At 41.7% G+C, this 19,489-nt stretch overlaps 1 protein-coding gene across 3 annotated transcripts in view; it reads right to left on the reverse strand.

The window, feature by feature from the left end:
• Positions 1-19,489, reverse strand: part of CDH17 (cadherin 17) — an 84,576-nt gene that overhangs the window by 23,570 nt on the left and 41,517 nt on the right. For all 3 annotated transcript variants that reach the window (XM_011291398.4, XM_023248514.2, XM_023248513.2), the window contains 8 exons: positions 19,126-19,260; positions 17,820-17,958; positions 15,246-15,404; positions 14,943-15,142; positions 12,283-12,414; positions 11,827-11,977; positions 5,724-5,939; positions 1,820-1,896 (listed from right to left, as the gene is read on the reverse strand). In XM_011291398.4, the coding sequence (XP_011289700.2) occupies positions 1,820-1,896; positions 5,724-5,939; positions 11,827-11,977; positions 12,283-12,414; positions 14,943-15,142; positions 15,246-15,404; positions 17,820-17,958; positions 19,126-19,260 (1,209 nt within the window). The remainder of the gene's footprint in view (positions 1-1,819; positions 1,897-5,723; positions 5,940-11,826; positions 11,978-12,282; positions 12,415-14,942; positions 15,143-15,245; positions 15,405-17,819; positions 17,959-19,125; positions 19,261-19,489) is intronic.

Below are 19,489 nucleotides of genomic sequence, written 5' to 3' on the forward strand. Positions count from 1 at the left end.
TCGTTTCACAATGAACACACGTCATAGTTTGTATCAATACTTACCGAGCATGTTTTCCTACTGATAAATTTGGTGCAGTTGATTTTGACTTCAGTCATACTTGTAGACTGATATCCATTGCACCAAGAAACAGGTCTCAGAGCTACTGGTAGGACTCTAAAATAGATTCCCCTTCTCACATCCAATATGTTTACTAACTGAAATTATTATACTAGTGATCATATAAATAAATAGCTACTATGTGTTGAGTACCTAAATTGTGGCAGGCACTTTACATATTACATTATTTTAGTTCATCTGTAATCCACCAAGGAATAGAGGGTAAGAGCCTGAACTTTGGAGTCAAACAGCCTGGGGATGAATCCTAGGCTTGCCACTCAGGAGCCAGGTGACTGGAAGCAAGTCATCTAATTTCCTTACGTCTCAGGTGATCATCTGTCTAATGAAAATAATAGTAGGACCTACTTCCTGCTTGCTGTGGGGATTGAGAGAGATAAAGCATGTAAACCCCCTGAATGCCTGGCACATAAGTACTCAATAAAGATAAGCAATAAAACACTCCATTGAGTAGCTATATTATCATTTCCATTTGACAGAAAAACAAAAGATTGGAAGGGTAAACCCCACCCAAGAGCACACAACTAGTGAGTCACAGAATTGGGACTCAAGCCCATGCTTGTCCAGTTCCAAAGCCTGTGTTCTTATTCACTGGCCTAGACCATCTCCACTGAAAATCCCCCGATCATCTCTCTCGGCATCATGATCTTAAAGATGGTAATAGGCAGGGCCCAGGAGGAGGACTGGGGCAATGACAGAAGCCCACTCACTCTCTCAAGAGCCCAGTTTGTATTTCCGACTCTCAAAGAAGGGTGTTCTTGTCCTCAGTGTGAAAGCACTGTCCAGATGGACCAGAAGGAAACCACAACACAAGGAAGGGCTCCTGGAGACTGAGAAGGAAGGGGTTCCTTACCCCATGCTTGTGTAGCCCCAGTGCCTGCTACACAAGTTATATTCAGTCACACCTCTTGCCGCCCCAAACCCTCTCATACATCAATTCCCTTTCTTTGTCACGGCCTTGTCCCTATTTTGATTTGTGATCATCATCACAGGGCTCTGGACCGTCCCATAACTGACTTCAAACGTGACCTAACAATCTAGTCAAATGGGCTTCCCTCTGCTCTAGAATAAAGAGAGACATCCCTTTTAAGGGAAGCAGTGGTAAAACCACCCCAAGTTTAAAGCCCAAATCAAAATATGTGAAATATTTTTCTTCACATTCTCTACTGATCCCTTTTCTCCTGCTTTTTCTGACCAATTTTCGTAATTCTTGCAAATGTCTTAAGCACATCCTTCTTGAGCTTGACCGAGAGGTTAGTTTTTCTTCTCCTTTCTCTTACCCAATTATTGCAAAAGGAGTGGAAAGTGCCAATATTCCAGACATCACATTTTTGACTAAAAATGCTGGTCTGAGACCATTTATTGTCACACAATATATGATGACAAATTGCAATTAGCCATTCCACTCCATTCCATTTGACAAAGACTGCGGGTGCAGCTTTTAAGCAAGCCCTTGGAAGAAATGAGCCATTGGTAGAAGTTTATAAAATTCTGTTTATAAACGCTGTTATATACTATAACAGTGAATGCTATTGTTCCCTGAAGATTTCCACTGAAGATGGTGTCTGGGTTTGTTACCAGTTTGCCTAAAGCTACCTTTAAAGTCTGGAATTTTTCCTAACTACTTACAGTGTCTTTATCGCAGAAGTAAGGGTCAAGTAATATGAACAAAATAAAGAAAAAACAGATGAAAACTACTCACATCTGATTTTTCAAAGATGGGGATCTGATCATTGATATCAATGACATTGATCTCCACGTGACAGAGGGTTTTGAAATCTGAAAGGCAAAGTCATATGACAATAATTTTTCGTTAGAAATCATGCATTAAAATTAGAAATCTGCAAGAAAAACATTGGCAAGGCAAGTGACAGCCACAGCCAGAAGTCTGCTACTGGCATGCAGTTTTTGTGGAAACAGAATTCTCCGCTCCCCACCTGTACCCACAAGCAGGTCACCAAAAGGAGGCTGGAGAAAGCCCTGGAAGAAGTTCCTCTGGGCGCTCCAGGCACATGGAACACATGCCCCTTCCTCGGTAAGGCTTGTCCTGATCAAGGCAGTTTGGGTTTTTTTCCTGTGAAGCAACCAACCTCTCTTTTCTAACTAGTGAAACTTTTGTAGCCTTCAAAGCCTAGTGCAAAACTATCTTTCCAGAAAGCCTTCCCTGAGTAGCCCAGCTAGCTGTCTTTCCTTCTCTGAACACTTCCAGTACTTACCATCCTGCTTCTCTGTCCTCTATGGTGGGAAAGTCGGGTACCTGTTCCCTTTCCTCCAAATGAGGGAGGAAGTGTTACAGTTAGCCCTCTTCAAAAAGCCTGGCTACCCAGCCTGTAGGAGGTGAGAGGGGGTCAGAGGTAGCTGACCCTTTGGAACCCTTTGGGAAATAACACAGACTTTGAGGGTGGGTTTGACTATTCAAATATCTGGTCAGAGATAGCAGGTTCAACCTAGGTCCAAGAGGGACACAGAATACAGATGGGAATGGGGTGCCCAGGGAAATATCCAGAGTGAGGAACAACGTGACAGTTTCTTTTCTGGGGTCCCCATGGTTCTAAGCCATGATATATTATGTTGTATAATGGCTAAGACTCAGGGCTCTGGAGTCCCACTGTTAAAATCTGACTCTGTCACTTACCAGATGTGTAAGAGTTTGGTGTGTGTCACTCAAGGACTCTGTGCCTCAGTTAGTTTTTCTATAAAATGTTGATAACTGGGCACCTGAGTGGCTCAGTCAGTTGAGCATCCAACTTTTGATTTTGGCTCAAGTCATGATCCCAGGGTTATGGGATCGAGCCACGTGTCAGGCTCTGCACTGAGCGTGGAGGCTGCTTGGGATTCTCTCTCTTCCTCTGCCCCTCTCCCCCATTTGCACTAGAGAGCACTCTCTCTCTTAAATATAAATGAATGAATGAATGAATGAATGAACGAATGAATGAATGAATGAATGAATGAAATGTCAATAACAACAGAACTGAGGTTCTTATCCCAACGCAAATCTTCAGCACTGTATCAGTGCTTTACCAGCATTACTCATTTCATCTTCAGGCTAATTTCATGACGTAAGTACTATCATCATTCTCATTTAGTTCACGAATGAGGACACCACAGGATAGAAAAGCTAGATAAGCTAACCGAGGTCACACGCTAACTAGTGGTTGAGCCAGGATTCAAATCCATGTGCTCCCTTTGCTCTCTCTGTCTGCTCTCCACCCTTCACCCTGCTCTGTGCCCTGGGAGGCTGACCTCAGAAACTAACTACATGACGGACACCCTGGGTGCTGCCAATGGCAGCAGTGACAGGAGATGGGAGGAGGGGTGGGAGGACAGAAGTCGGGTGCAGTTCCCCTTTGCCAGCAGCCTCTCCTATAGGTACAAGTACAGGTCTTGCTCCTTCCGGGAATGTTCCCTTCCCTTGCCCCTTCCCACCCCGCCTCCGCCTCCGTGGAAGGCAGGCCGTCTATTATGCTTCACACCTCCCATTGCTTTCCCTTAACCTTGCCTTCAACCTTTGCAAATAACCCCTTCTTTAAACTCTTCTTGGTTATTCCTTTTGAGGAACTGTTTGCTGCTAGGATCCTGACAAACACACTCAGGCATGAATGGCGTTCAAAGCACCGGACATGAGGCCAGGCTTGTGATCTAATAACATTCGAATTATAATGATGGATGCTGATTAAAGCTGGGGTCAGTCCCTGGAATATTTGCAGACAACAAGAATGGCTAACATTGTGGTGGGGGGCGGGGCTGGTGCAGGGAGGGTGGAGGAGGGGTGGTCTCAGGACCTGAACTTGCTGGCTCCTCGCTCTGCACAAACCTCAAGTTGGGCCAACAGTGAGCCAGGATTTTATGTAAAACTATGCTAATTAAGCCGAGTCTCTAGGCTAGAGTAGTGTACAATTGAATGTTTCATTCCAACAACACACATACACACGTATATATTTATGAATAAATATATTTCATGATCTGGTCCACATTTTCTATATAGATGTACTCACGAACATAGAGAATTTGTAATCTGATTTCCACCTTATGCCTTTGCAGCCTCAAATTTCTTCAGGTCTCAATGCATTTGCAGATGGAATTTCTTCTCCTCTATAAGCCCTGCACTATTTTATAACTTGTCATATTCATCCTTCAAAACTCAGTTCAATGAAACCCCTTCCTTTAGAAAGCCTTACCTGCCCTCTCCCTCCACTGAGTCATTCATTTCCTTCATAGGCTACCATGTTTCTTGTAATTTATTTATTCACATGTCCATCTCCTTTATCATGAAATGCTCCTTGAGGACAGACACTGGGTCTTATTCATCTATGTATCTTCAGTACCTTGAATGGTATCTTATGCAAGGTAAGCGCTCAATAACTATTTGCCAAAAGAACGGATGGCTAAAGGCGTGAAACTGTTAATTCATCATAGGAAGGGATGATTTATTATACTCACTTCTGTTGTACCTCTTAACATAATGCTAGGCATATATCAGGCCCTCAATATTTGCCAAATTACTAACTTCCAAAAAGTCTGTAGTAGAGGCCTATTAAACCCTAATTCTCTTCAGTATATCAATATCCATATAAAGGGGGAAAGGTGAAGAGTGGTGTCAAATGATGCTCTCTTCTTCTCTGTGCCTATATAATCTATGACTCCTAGCTCAACAGTTACTGAACTATTGGTCGTGTGACATTCGGTGCTAGTTAACTCAAAGAAAGATTCTTAACCTAGGAGTGTGTGTGCCTCTCAAATAAATCTGGCTATGAATACATGTGTTTTTGTATGTCTATGCACACTTGTCTGAAAATGTGTGCGTTTCTTAGAGAATGCACCGTTTTCATCAGAGTTTCAAAGGGTCCTGGGACCGACAAAGATTAAGAACCACTTGCTTTGAAATTGTACGGGAAAAGGAACAATGTCTCCTCGTGATGTCACATGGCCAACTGGAAGCTGAGAGAAAACAGAACTCCCCCAAGTGTATTGCTCCCCCACTTTCATACAATACAGTCCTTGGAGTCTGAAAGGGAGAATAGAAAAATACAATTAACAGGCTGGTTCGTGATCACAGCAGCCATGAGAACGTGCCTTGCTGACTTCCAACAACAGGGAACTTAACTGACAATGGCCCCGCTGCTGTGCTTTGAAATCCATCAGTATGTTTGCACTGAGGCCTCACTTCCCATGGGCTGCCCCAACCAGTGACCGAGCAAGGCAGGCATGCCAAGGCAGGCATGTTCAAGGAGATCATAGACTCTTTTGATGGCTAACCTTGGACTCCTCAATGACCTTGGCCAACTTTTCCTTTTTTCCTTTTTTTTTTCTTTTTTTTTTTGTTTTACTCTTAATGCTCTACGGTACTCCCACCAGCCTTCTTTCCTTCTCTCCTCCATTCAAGGTTAGGTTTGTATTGTGGTCTAATGGTTCTGATGCCTGAACTGTATGTAACTCTGGCCTTTACCATGTTGGGCCAACTCCCTCTATGTTCCATGTGTGTTTTATAAAGGAAGGAAAAACTCTCAAATGGCATTCTGTAATACACCCAGGCATTAGAGCAGCTTAACAAATCGCAACTGGAAGGAAAACAGTATTTCACTTTTGACAGTGAACATGATACTAACCTTTGTCAGATACCTCTATTGTCAAATTGTACTGCGGAGTGTCTTGCTTCTTCAAGGACTGCCCAGCCAACTGGACCACTCCCGAGTAGGTTTGGACCAGGAAGAGTCCTTCCTTGGGAAGTTTGGGAATTTGATCCACAATTTTGTATACTAAAACACTGTTGGCAGTATTTTCTTCATCCATGTCATGGCCAATAAAAGTCCCAATATTGCTACCTGTGGAGAGGGAATAAAGGGAATCCATCCATTACAGGCTCTATTTAATCTACTGTATTAAAAAGGGTTTCACTGGATAAGCAGTTTCCTAGAAAGTGCTATAAATAACTCTGAGTAGCAGACTAAAGTTCTTAGATTTATTTGGTTCTTCTCACTCTTTCCATAGTGTAGTACATCGAGCAGTATATTAGTCTGACAGGGCCAGCATAACAAAGTACCACAGGTTGGATAGATTTAGCAACAGAACTTTATTTTCTCACAGTTTCTGAAGGCTAAAGATCTGAGATCAAGATGTTAGCAGGGTTGGTTGGTTCTAAGACTTCTCTCCTTGGTTTCCAGATGGCCGTCTTCCCATGTCTTCACATGGCCAGTCCTCTGTACATGTCCGAGTCCAGATTTTCTCTTCTTAGAATGACACCATTCATATTAGATTAAGACCCACACTAATGGAAGCATTTCAACTTAACTACCTCTTTAACGAACCTAGTTCTAAATAATATTTCTCCTTTGACATACTGAGGATTTCACCATATGCATTTTAGGGGGGGACACAATTCAGCCCATAACAAATAGTGTCCTACAAAAATTCATGTCCACCTGAAACCTCACATGTGACCTTATTTGGAAATAGAGTCTTTGCAGATGTAATTAGTTAAGGATCTTGAGATGAAATCATCCTGAATTTAGAGTAGACTACATCCAGTGATTGCTGTTCTTATTAGAAGAAGAGAAGACAAAGACACACACAGAGGAGGTGGCCACGTGAAGGAGGAGGCAAATACTAGAGTGATGCCTTAAGCAGTCAAGGAATGCCAGGAACCAACAGAAGCTAGAAGAGGCAAGAAAGAATTCTCTCATGGCTGGCACCTTGATTTTAGACTTCTAGCCTCCAGAACTGTGAGAGAATACATTTCTGTTGTTTGAAGGCACCAACTTTGTGGTCATTTGTTATGGCCCCCCTTGGACACTAATAGACAAGACAAATGGTGTAACGAAACAAGGCTGAGCCAACTGTGGCTTGCTTCTAAGCAACTTTATGCATTGGTTGCAGAGACTGACCCCACCCCAAAGATAACACAGGGCAAAGAACAGGCACACATCCCCCACCTTGGTGCAGTTTATAGCCCCATGTATTTTATGCTGGTGAGTGTTTTGGTCCAGGGAGTTCCAGAAGTCAGAGGCTATGACTCACTGCTCCCTCTAGTTCTGAGTGAGTTCTAATAGGTTCTGGATCGTCTTGCTCTGTGAAACGAGAACTGTGGGTTTCTCAACATGCAGTATAAGTTCCACCTTGGGGCTAAAATTTGAATACATCCCAGTTGTGGAGTTAAGTTTCACCCCTTCCCCAATCAATTTGCATCAACTGACTTACATGGAAATTTATAGATTTTTTTTTTTGACAGGAGAGGTAGAGAAGTATGTATGTTTTGTCTATAATGGAACCAGACACATGTAGATGTGTCTCATGGGCTGGGGAGGGGGCATTATGATCTACAGGGCATAGGCAAATATTTATCTAATATGGCAGTAGCTGCTATTTCTGAGTCCATTATAACCAAGTCACCTTTGTGGCATACATCTGCCCTTAAAAATATGTGTGTTGGAATGAAAGAGTATCTTACTAAATTCTGTGATCTTTTGTGGTCTGAGCAGCCCTGCCTTGGACCTTTCCTCTCAGCAAGTAAGTGTAACACAGAGGACACTGTTCTTCTCCCACCCCACAGGAAAATTCCAGCTGTCAGAGTCACCATGAGGACTATCAACATCAGTGACTGGGGAAATTCCAGCAGAGGATGCTACTTAGTGGGAGCAGAGAACGTTTTAGGTGGGCCAGTAGTAAAAGGAGGGCCATGTCTCTGAGTGACAAAGGCCAGGGGCAGGTGGCAGCCTGAATTGATTCAGAGGTATATACAGCATCTCTTGGGACACTCAGAAATAGTTTAGGCAGGTGGGGCAGGGAGGTGGGCCTTTTACGAGAAACGAAATTTCCTGTATGAACACATAGAACTTGGTAACGAATGGGATTTCAGAATTAATATTGGCATTGCTAAAATTTGGGGACATGAGTCCTACGAGATTTGGGCTAATAAAAGACACTAAAGATACTAAATCTTTGTTTAGGCTAAATATAGAGAACAGACTCAATCTGTGCTGATTTATAAGAATTCCTGGCCCATTACATCCACCATTTGAAACCTTGTGAAATATAGCTACAAAATAAATTCCCACCTTTAGAGAAGCAAATATCCCCTGGGCCCCTGAACAGTTTATTCTACCAACAGTGAGTTCTTCACCAGTCTCAGAAAGCTAGTACTATCCTCTTCCCAAAGGTAGGCAGCTTTTAAAATTGTTCCCAATGACCTCTCCCATATTAATGCCCTGGTGTAACCCCCACCTCTTGAATGTGGGTTGGGCCTAGTGACTCACTTCTAATGAATGGAATATGGTAAAATGATGGATGTCACCTCAGGGATTAGATTATAAAAATACTGACTTTCATCTTGGTCACCATTTTTCGAGCTCTCACTGCCCCCCACACCCAAGCTTCCCCTCTGAATCAAAGGTACCCAACTGAGCTACACTCTGATTCCTGACTCACAGAAACTTTGATATAATAAATATTTGTTTGAAACTGTGAAGTTTGGGGGACATTTGTTATGTAGCAATAGACAACTAATACACTAAATGTTAGGCCCTAAACAAAAAAACTTGAGTGATCATCTGGAAAGTTCTTCAAAGATCCTCTACCTTCATTTAGCATCACAGACCAGAAATCTGGGAGGTTTTCAAAAAGGGTGATGCCACAAGTATTTCTTGGCTATTGTAATACATTTCATTCTTACACAACTGTCACTGTTGGAAGATTCTTCCTTATAATTAACTAAAATCCTTCAAGCTGTCATTTAACCCTTCCTACTGCAGCAAGAATTAGAATAAATGAAAAAAAGAGGACCTGAGCAGAACACACAGACAATAGGTAACCTATATAGGACTCCTGACAGCAAGAAAAGAAAAAAACAAAACAAAACTACGAGCAGTGAGCAAATAAGCCACAGGAGCAGTACTCATCAAGCTGCCAGAACAGCACCCACTGTGCCAAAAATGTGTAGCAAGAAGAGTAGAGAGAGCAAAAGAAAATGGTAAGAAGGTCCACAAGGTATAGGAGGGTCTGCTTACAAGGACAGCAAGGCCCTAGGAGTGGCAGTCTAATCTTGCACAAAACAACAGACAAAAACATTTCAAGAAATGCCAGCCTGTGGCACAAAAACAGACACTCAGATCAATGGAACAGAATAGAGAACCCAGAAATGGACCCACAAACATATGGCCAACTAATCTTTGACAAAGCAGGAAAGAATATCCAGTGGGATAAAGATGGTCTCTTCAGCAAATGGTGCTGGGAAAACTGGAGAGCGACATGCAGAAAAATGAACCTGGACCACTATCTTACACCATACACAAAAATAAACTCAAAATGGATGAAAGACCTAAACGTAAGACAAGAAGTCATCCAAATCCTCAAGAAGAAAGCAAGCAAAAACCTCTTTGACCTCGGCTGCAGCAACTTCTTACTCAACATTTCTCGAGAGGCAGGGAAACAAAAGCAAAAATGAACTATTGGGACTTCATCAAAATAAAAACCTTCTGCACAGCAAAGGAAACAATCAGCAAAATCAAAAGGCAACTGATGGAATGGGAGAAGATATTTGCAAACAACATATCGGATAAAGCGTTAGTATCCAAAATCTATACAGAACTTATCAAACTCAACACCCAAAAAAACAAATAATCTAGTGAGGAAACGGGCAAAAGACATGAATAGACACTTTTCCAAAGAAGACATCCAGATGGCCAACCGACACATGAAAAACTGCTCAACATCACTCATCATCAGGCAAATACAAATCAAAACCACCATGAGATACAACCTTACACCTGTCAGAATGGCTAACATTAACAACTCAGGCAACAACAATTTTATTTCAATAAATAAAATTTAAAGAAAGTATCTTTTAGGGAAATACAAATCAAAACCACAATGAGATACCACCTTACATCTGTCAGAATGGCTAACATTAACAACTCAGGCAACAACAGACTTTGGCAAGGATGCTGAGAAAGAGGATCTCTTTTGCACTGCTGGTGGGAATGCAAACTGGTGCAGTCACTCTGGAAAACAGTGGAGGTTCCTCAAAAAATTAAACATAGAACTACCCTATGACCCAGCAATTGCACTACTAGGTATTTATCCAAGGGATACAGGTGTGCTGTTTTGAAGGGACACAGGCACCCCAATGTTTATGGCAGCACTATCAACAATAGCCAAAGTATGGAAAGAGCCCAAATGTCCATTGATGGGTGAGTGGATAAAGAAGATGTGGTATATATATACAGTGGAGTATTACTCGGCAATCAAAAAGAATGAAATATTGCCATTTGCAACTATGTGGATGAAACTACAGGGTATTATGCTAAGTGATATTAGTCAGTCAGAGAAAGATAAATATCATATGACTTCACTCATATGAGGACTTTAAGACACAGAACAGATGAACATAAGGGAAGGGGAGCAAAAATAATATAAAAACAGGGAGGGGGAGAAAACATAAGAGACTCTTAAATATGGAGAACAAACTGAGGGTTACTGGTTGGGTTGGGGGAGGGGGGGATGGGCTAAATGGGTAAGGGACATTAAGGAATCTACTCCTGAAATCATTGTTGCACTAGATGCTAACTAATTTGGATATAAATTAAAAAAATAAAATTAAAAAGAAAGGAAGAAAGAAAGGAAGAGAAAGAAAGAAAGAAAGAAAGAAAGAAAGAAAGAAAGAAAGAAGAAAGAAAGAAAGAAAGAAAGAAAGAAAGAAAGAAAGAAAGAAAGAAAGAAAGAAAGAAAGAAAGAAAGAAAGAAAGAAATGCCAGCCTGTTCAACCAATGGGCTCATTACCATGGGGTAACAGACAAGCATTGTGCCAAATCCAGGGAAGTCCTAAAACTCCCAGAAATCAGGGGTACCCGGGTGGCTCAGTCAGTTAAGCATCCAACTCTTGGTTTCAGCTCAGGTCATGATCTTGTGGTTTGTGAAATTGAGCTCCGCATTGGGTTCCATGCTAACAGCACAGAGCCGGCTTGGGACTCTCTCCCCCTCTTTCTCTGCCCCTCCCATGCATGTGCTCTTTCTCTTCCTCTCTAAAAATAAATAAAGCTAAAAAAAACCTCCCAGACATCATAATGTTCTCCTAGCAGTTGTCCTCTGTACAAAACCAAAGCTATCATTCAACACAGTGAAAAGAAACAAAGCAAATTGAGAATGAAAGGACAAAAATAGGTAGGACTTGAGCTTCATCTACCATCTTCCTGAACAATTATTTGATTCCTAGAGAGGGAGAATCAAGGGTCAAAAGCCAACTTGCATTCGTAGTGCTTACTTATTGTAAGGTATCTGACATTGGATGTAAATGATCATTTAAATCATTTAGCAAGTTTGACGAGATTTTATCGGATTGTCAGAAGGGCAAATAAGAATTGATGGGACAACCTTGTACATGAGATAACCTTATATATGTATACAGGATCCTGGCATCCATAAATGGTTATGATAATAGGGGTAGTTGGTAGTAGTAAATGGGTAGTAGTAGTAGCAATATAGTGGTGGTCGTAGTCATAAAAGCTCCAGTTTCAGAGCACCACCCACATACGTTTGAGCCAAAATACTGTACCTATGGGAGTCCAAAGTGTATTCAATCTCTGTGCTGTGCTAGACATGGACAACCGATCCCCGACCAGGCTTACCTGCCCACCCACCACCTAGTAGAGAGGAGAAAGGGCTTACAGAGGTAATATATGGTGGAGAGTTACACAGCTTCGAACAGCTCTCTTTTCTTACCTATATCTTCATTCTCCTGGACCTCAAATACGGTCACCGCAGATGGACATGTAGGTGGATTATCATTAATGTCTTTCACTTTTACACGAATTTGCAGTGGGAAGGCAAGCGGTTTCCCAATCTCATCCTTTGCCACGGCATAAAAAACATACTACAACAGGAAGATCAGTGTTAAGACAGGACTCCTCCATCATCCCCTTTAAAAGGCAGAGGAAACAGCTTGGATTTACCCCTTTATTTTCAATTTACTTAGAGCTGGAAGACGAGAAAAAATGAAATGAGTTGGATCTGTGGGCGTGCTCTCATGTCTTTGAGAGAAATAATATACTGGGGTCCAGAACACGGTTTGGGGCTCTGGTTGTCGTTGTTTTTATGTAAAATCGATTCTGCATTTAGTCGTCGGTAGGCACTGGACTCCGTCTTGCTATCTGTGAAACTCCTCCCAGACTTACTCACCGAATCCTTTTCTTCACGGTCCAAGGGCTGAGTCACATAAATACCTCCTTCCTGGTCAATTGAAAACGGTAAAGTTGACAGCTTCTCCTTGTCAACTAAGGAGTATTGTGCACCTGGCTCATTCCACTGCACCTACAGGGCCCAGGGTGAATTGCGAGAAAAGATAGATCAGGACCAAGAGAACCGGAAAGGAATAAACAATTTTCCGGTTTTCAATTTGAAATTTCTGACGATCTTGTTTTTATGTCTGTGTTTTCCTAGAACTACTTCATACTCAACCAAAATAAGCCTTTTGTTTTCTTGTTTTACCAAGTTACATTGCTCAAAAAAAGCACACAGGGGTGTTTTTCTTCTCTAAAGCAGGTCTTTGTGAATCTTTAAAGAATTTGTGGGTTGCTCCTTTGGAGGTCTGACCATGGAGACTTCATATCCATGAAACATTAGTTCAAGAAACAAAATGTACTTTGCAGCTGGTACTATTTGAGAACAAATCCATGACATAGGACGAGTTTCTGAAACTCAACAATGGCGATGATAAAAGCAGTAGGAGACACTCTAAACTCTTCTCCATGCCATTATTTAAGTAAGACAAATAGTACATAAATAAAGCACATTCATCCCCTAAATATTTAGTCTTAGAGACTCCAAAGACAAGAATAACTGCCAACTCCTAGTGTTGTTCGTAAACAACTTGGCAAAAAATAAACTGAATGGTAGGATCAGTCAACTTGCTAGAGACACAGCCTGGCCTCTCTGACATTCTAATACTTACAATAACACCTACAGAGGATCTGCCACATGCCAGACACAATTCTAAACACTCTTATGTACGATTTCATTAAATTTTCAAAGAGCCCCATGAGGTGGAGAGGTAGAGACTATTATACCCATTTTATAAGTGAGGAAGCCAGGGCACAATGTCTATGGCTATGAGAAATTTCTCTATGGCTGTGAGAAATTTCCAGACTAAACTATTCTCTCAGACCAGCTTGGGAAGGGTATCAAGGAACCACCCTTGACCCTTGTTAGCTGTTTAAACACCACCCTCCTGTCAAGCCAAAGACCATGTTCTTGGTTCTAAGAGAGCTCCCCTTGTGTCCTAAAAATTCAGTCTGACTTCTTTTCTCTTGAGCTGTTCCCTCTACTCTTCTTCCTGGGTCTCAAGACACCCAAAGCACTTTCCCCAGGCCTGGGTATTAGGTGCAGCACCTCGAATTTCTTTACATTGAAAGCCCTGAGAACAAATAAACACGTGTGCTCTTTTTAGCATTTCTAAGTCCTTGTGGGGATAACCTACATAATAAATAAGACTTAGTAAAGGCCCCAAGTCTGAAATTTGCATGGCTGTGAGTCCTGACACATTTTCTTAGCTGATAAAGCAGAATATCTCTTGCTTTCATTCTTTTTTTTCACCCCGAAGGTGAAGCTCATTAATTCAATATTTCAATAAATAAAAATCCTTTTAAGATTGACAATAGGTATGATGGGATGGGCCATTCCAGGACCTCTTAACAACACCATTCAGAAAAATATCTTAGGGGAACTACAGACTGAGACTCATAATATTAAAACCTTTTATCCATGTTCACAAATACTGTTGCTGAGTTATTCTTCACAACAACGAGAGGTATTATTATCCCCATTTTATTGAAGAGGAGCTGGGGCTCAGAGGGGTTAAATGGCTTATTCATGATCAGTCATTAAAATAATGGAGGAGGCATGTGGTTTTGGTTATCTGCTTCAAAATCTAGTGCTCTCTCACTAACCCACAGTTTTCACGTCAAGGAACCCCCTGATCTTACAGAAAATATCAGATCTGGGTGGACCTGAAGGTGGATTTCCAGGATCTAAGGTAGGAGGGGACCCAGGGTAAGAGCACCAACCACAGAGGTGGGAAGAGGGGGGACATTTGAATGAAGAGTAGAGGCACATATAGGAGATGGAGTCGCAGGAGGGTGGTCTCCAAGAGTACAGGTTGCCTACTTGACTCCTACTCTTGGCCAGTCCTGTGTCTGTCCCTCAGTCTATGATGGGATGAGTCTATTGGATAGAGATTTTCTCACAAGAATAAGAAGCAGTCTTTCAAAAATATTTGCAACTGCTATTCAAATCATGTATATTAGTAGTATCTACTTGGAAGGGAAGGTGAGTACAATTCTTTTTTAAAGCTTGTGTGTGTGTGTGTGTGTGTGTATGTGTGTGTATCTGAATCCAAGTTGGTAAAGTCCAGGGTTTACCCATGATAATAAACTAATAAACTCCAGAGACTCAGGGCCAGAGACTTTGTCTATTTAGTTTGTTTTATAATTATGCTATGTAAAAATGTACCCAATAAATATATCAGTGAAGACCATGACAGAGGTCCTCTACAAAGTGAGGCCATTTATCTCATTGTCTTGAGGGATGCCTGGGTGGTTCAGTTGGTTGAGCATCTGACTTAGGCTCAAGTCATGACCTTGCAGTTTGTGGGTTCAAGCCCTGTGTCAGGCTCTGTGCTGACAGCTCAGAGCCTGGAGCCTGCTTCAGATTCTGTGTCCATGTCTGTGTCTGTGTCCCTTGCTTGCACTCTCTCTCCCTCTCTCCCTCTCCCTCTCAAAAATAAATAAATAAACTAAAAAAGAAAGTTATCTCGTAGTCTGGAGACATTCCTTGGGCACTACCTGAGTGATTTTGATGGGGTGAGGATCAGTTGAGTTTTCTACAATCTCCACAGGCTCTGGTGCTTTCCAAATATTCTCCTTCACCATAATGTTCACAGATGTGCTGTCACTGAAGGAATGATCATTCTGGCCTCCCATGTCCTTCACTGAGACCACCAGTCTGTAGGAAGGATTCTTAATGGGATCCAATTCCCGAGATCCTATGAGAAGTAGGAGAGAAGAGAAAAGGAAATGTCTCCAAGGGTAACACAGATCTAGGTCCCTCTTCCTGACTCAGTCTTTTGAGGGCATCATTTGACTTACCTTCTAGGGTAAGGGAAATTGCCCCTGTTTTGTTGTTGATCTGAAAGTACATGACATCATTGATCTTGGGAAGCTGGATGATAATTTCATAAATAAGCTGACCATTGGGAGTAGCTGGGTCATCCAGGTCTGTAGCATTGACATACATGAAGGGTTTTCCTGTTTAACAAAACATATCCAGAGAGGAAAACTATGTTAATTGAAATCCAAACCAACCATAGCCACTTTTTTCTTCTAAGAGGCAGAGATAGGATGGGGGAAGGTACCATAATTTATACCAGTGGGGAAATAAATCTTTACTCTGCTTCCTTCCCCTAGGATGGGGTTTCTTGAAGTATGGTCCAGGGACTTGTAGGGGTCTTTGAGATTATTTTAGGTTTGATGGAGTCATGCACATGTAAAAGATCCAGTCAAGCACAAGATAATTTGATGGATTTTAGCATAAAGGAGTATCAAAAAAAAGGCTTTGGTATAGTTTCAGATTTCACATTGTCACCAGCCTTTAAGAAACCACCACTTGTTGAGTTCTGGTGTAGTATCAAAGAATATCCACAGTTATCTGAGGATGCTATTACAATACTCCTCCCTTCTCCAACTGCATATCTGTGTGGGGCCAGTTTTTCTTCATATGCTTCAACTAAAACAGCCTATAGCAACAGAATGGGTGCAGAAAAGGACACAAGAATCCAACTGCTTTCAGTTAATTAATCCAGTTATTAAAAAGATGTGCAAAGATTAAAACAAAGCTATTCTTAATAATTCCTTTTGTCCTTAAAAATACTTTCATTAAAATATGTTTATTATTACTTACAATGAATTAATTTTTTAAATTTCTAATATGGTAAATATTGATAATCAGTGATGTCCTAGAGCCAGCTCTTAAAAGCCAATGGTTGAATTTCCAGAAACTTTGTGAACCAATTATTAACACCACTGGTAGCTTAAAATAAGCCATGTTGGGAGTATTTATACCACAGAAATTGGAGAATGTTACAAATCAGGGCTTCTCCCCTCAGAAAGATAGCTATTAAACATTTACTAGCACATCACTGGATATAATCCACATATTCAAAAGATTTTTGGAGTTGTTAATAATTTTTAAAAGAACACAGGAGCCCTGAGACCAAAAATTTTGGGAACCACTGATCTAGAAGACCCTATTGGTGAAGAGAGAAAGGGTAAGACTTAGAAGATTCTTGGGGTGCCTGGGTGGCTCATTTGGTTAAGCATCCGACTTTGGCTCAGGTCATGATCTCACAGTTTGTGGGTTCAAGCCCCGCATCGGGCTCTGTGCTGACAGCTCAGAGCCTGGAGCCTGCTTCAGATTCTGTGTCTCCCTCTCTCTCTGTCCCTCCCCTGCTCATGCTCTGTCTCTCTCTGTCTCAAAAATAAATAAAACATTTAAAAATTTTTTTAATTAAAAAAAAAGAAGATTCTTATTTAGCAGAATTCATAAGTGAGTCTTTGGTTGTGGTCTCAGGGACAGAAAGTGAAATTGCTGCACATGATAAAGTGGAAGAAATGTTCTTCCTGAGTTACTAGAAGTGGCACTGAAGAAAGAGATACAAGATTAAGTAACATAGAGGGAAACTTGACATTGAGTTGGTGGAAATGGCCAAGAGTCTTTATGAAAACTCAGAAGTCTAATATTCACATTTGCTTTCTTCATATTCATATTATGATATAATGCTCCTTCATCACCCCAAATCTTCAATAATGCCTTGATGAGGGGCTTTAATGTAAATGAAGGGTAGAAGCATAGTGAAGGGATGGACTGGAAGCAGGAGTTGCAAGTAAGAGAAAAAAAAGAACTGGGAGCCAACAGTGACCATAAGCGTGTAGATTTCTGGGAGAATGTAAGAGACTGAGCTCACTTCCCTAGAGTATTCTTGAGTGTCTTAGAGCTCTAAGATATTCTTTTTTTATATAGTTTATTTATTTATTTATTTATTTATTTATTTATTTATTTAGAGAGACTGAGAACAAGTGGGGGAGGGGTAGACAGAAAGGGGCAGAGAGAGAGTCCCAAGCAAGCTCCTGCACTGCCAGTGCAGAACCCAACATGGGGCTTGAACCCACGAACCATGAACTCATGACCTGAGCCAAAACCAGGAGTCAGATGTTCAACCAACTGAGTCACCCAGGTGCTCCCAGCTCTAAGGTGTTCTAAAGGTCATTCTAGAATCATAGTTCTCTACTGGAGAGATTTTGTCCCCCAGGTGACATTTGGCAATGTCTGAAGGCATCTTTATTGTCACAGCTTGGGGAGAGGGGTTGCTAACAGCATCTGGTGAGTAGATGGCAGGGATGCTGCTAAACATCCTAACATGCACAGAACAGCCCCTGACAAAAAGAGAATTATCAGGTCCAAGATGTCAGTAGTGCCAAAGCTGAGAAACCATGTCTTAGAGCAATGGAGATAATAAACTAACTCCTAGGTGACTGTTGTGAAATTTAAATATGTCAGGAAGTGCTTAATGAGTGATAGCCGCAGCTGTTAGCCATACAAATCTGCTACTTCTGCCTGGTATTCTTCTACCTTTCCATAAATATCTCCAGACTCCTGCCTTTTACCTGGACGAGAATTCTGTCTTACTGAGCCTTCATAGTTTGGCTGGAGAAACGTGGGTCGATTGTCATTGATGTCCTTCACTTCTATGGTGATGGGAACTGGGCCCTCCACTGTGGCTCCATAAGCATCCAGGGTGGAGACCTGATGTAGAAAGGAAAAGGAAACCACCATGATGAGTCTGAACTTCATATGACACACTCAAAAGTCAGTTGAAGGAAATTAGACGTCAAAGATCCAATAGCCTTGTGACTATAGGGGTGAAAGACACCCATAAAAGCCCTATATTGGGAGGTACTAAAACAGGGACCCTATCAGTTAAATCTGGCTAATCATGACTTTGTTCTTCCAGCAGTAGGGTATACTGGACACTAGACGTGCTTCTTTTCTAAATAGTTGGAGTCAGTTAGATAAGAACACTTTGACCCTTAAGACTGTGGAAGTGTCATGTCCTCTTACAGAGCATTTTAGTGGTCAACCTGCAAAGCCAATAGATGTTACCAGACAGGAAGCTTTTGCTTGTTCTTTTTTTTCCTACAGTTAGCTCTCTGCCATTCCCATGTATTCAGCTACAAACCATGAAAAACTAAGGAGGACAAAGAGGGAGAAGTTATCTTTAGTCAGATCCTCTGACCACCGGTTACTTCTGCTTCTTGCAAGGCCCACAGGAGGTCTGTCCTAGCACTGATGCTGCCTTCTCTGTGGATCCAGAACCCACACAACAACCAAAGGAAGATACCAGTGGAATATCAGAGAAGGGTTGGCTTGGTTTTGATCCAGGTACTTGAGCATGGCCATGCTTGGGCAAGTAATGCTTTCTGAGGGCCTTGGCAATTTAAATTGGGTTACTCTGGTTAAAAAGCCTGAAGAAAAGGGTATCTTTGCCATACCCAAAGGGGTATCCCTTTGTAGTTGGTAAAAAATTGACAAATGAGGGGCGCCTGGGTGGCGCAGTCGGTTAAGCGTCCGACTTCAGCCAGGTCACGATCTTGCGGTCCGTGAGTTCGAGCCCCGCGTCAGGCTCTGGGCTGATGGCTCAGAGCCTGGAGCCTGTTTCTGATTCTGTGTCTCCCTCTCTCTCTGTCCCTCCCCCCGTTCATGCTCTGTCTCTCTCTGTCCCAAAAATAAATAAACGTTGAAAAAAAAATCTTTTTAAAAAAAATTGACAAATGAGGTTTGCAAAGCATGACATTAATGTCAAGAGAGCCGTAACAGGATTCTGTGAAAGAAATGCAGGTGCCAGTGATTCTTCTAAGATAAAAGATGTTCAGAGAGGTTGGAGTTAGATTCCTTTGTCTGGTTTCAATTCACCTGGAGTTTGTGAACAGCTCTTGTTTCTCTATCCAGGGCTTTGTTATGATACAAAAGTCCATCTGGTTGTATCTGAAATATGCCATCTGTCTCTCCAGTTAGTTTGAAAGTCACAGCAGGAGGATTGGCCTTAAACTGGGGAAGAAAGCAAAAATCAGATTAGGTTGTAAGGAAAAAACAATGTTGTAGAATTTGTAGAAAAGGTGACGTTTCCATTTGTACAATCACTAAATAAGATCTGAGCTTTTAAAGTGGTGCATTCTAAAAGTTTGCTCTGGGTGGCTCAGTTGGTTAGGCATCAAACTTGGGATCAAGTCATGATCTTGTGGTTCATGGGTTTGAGCCCCGTGTTAGGTTCTGCGCT

This window comes from Felis catus, chromosome F2, assembly GCF_018350175.1.
Source record: "Felis catus isolate Fca126 chromosome F2, F.catus_Fca126_mat1.0, whole genome shotgun sequence".
NCBI lineage: Eukaryota > Metazoa > Chordata > Mammalia > Carnivora > Felidae > Felis > Felis catus.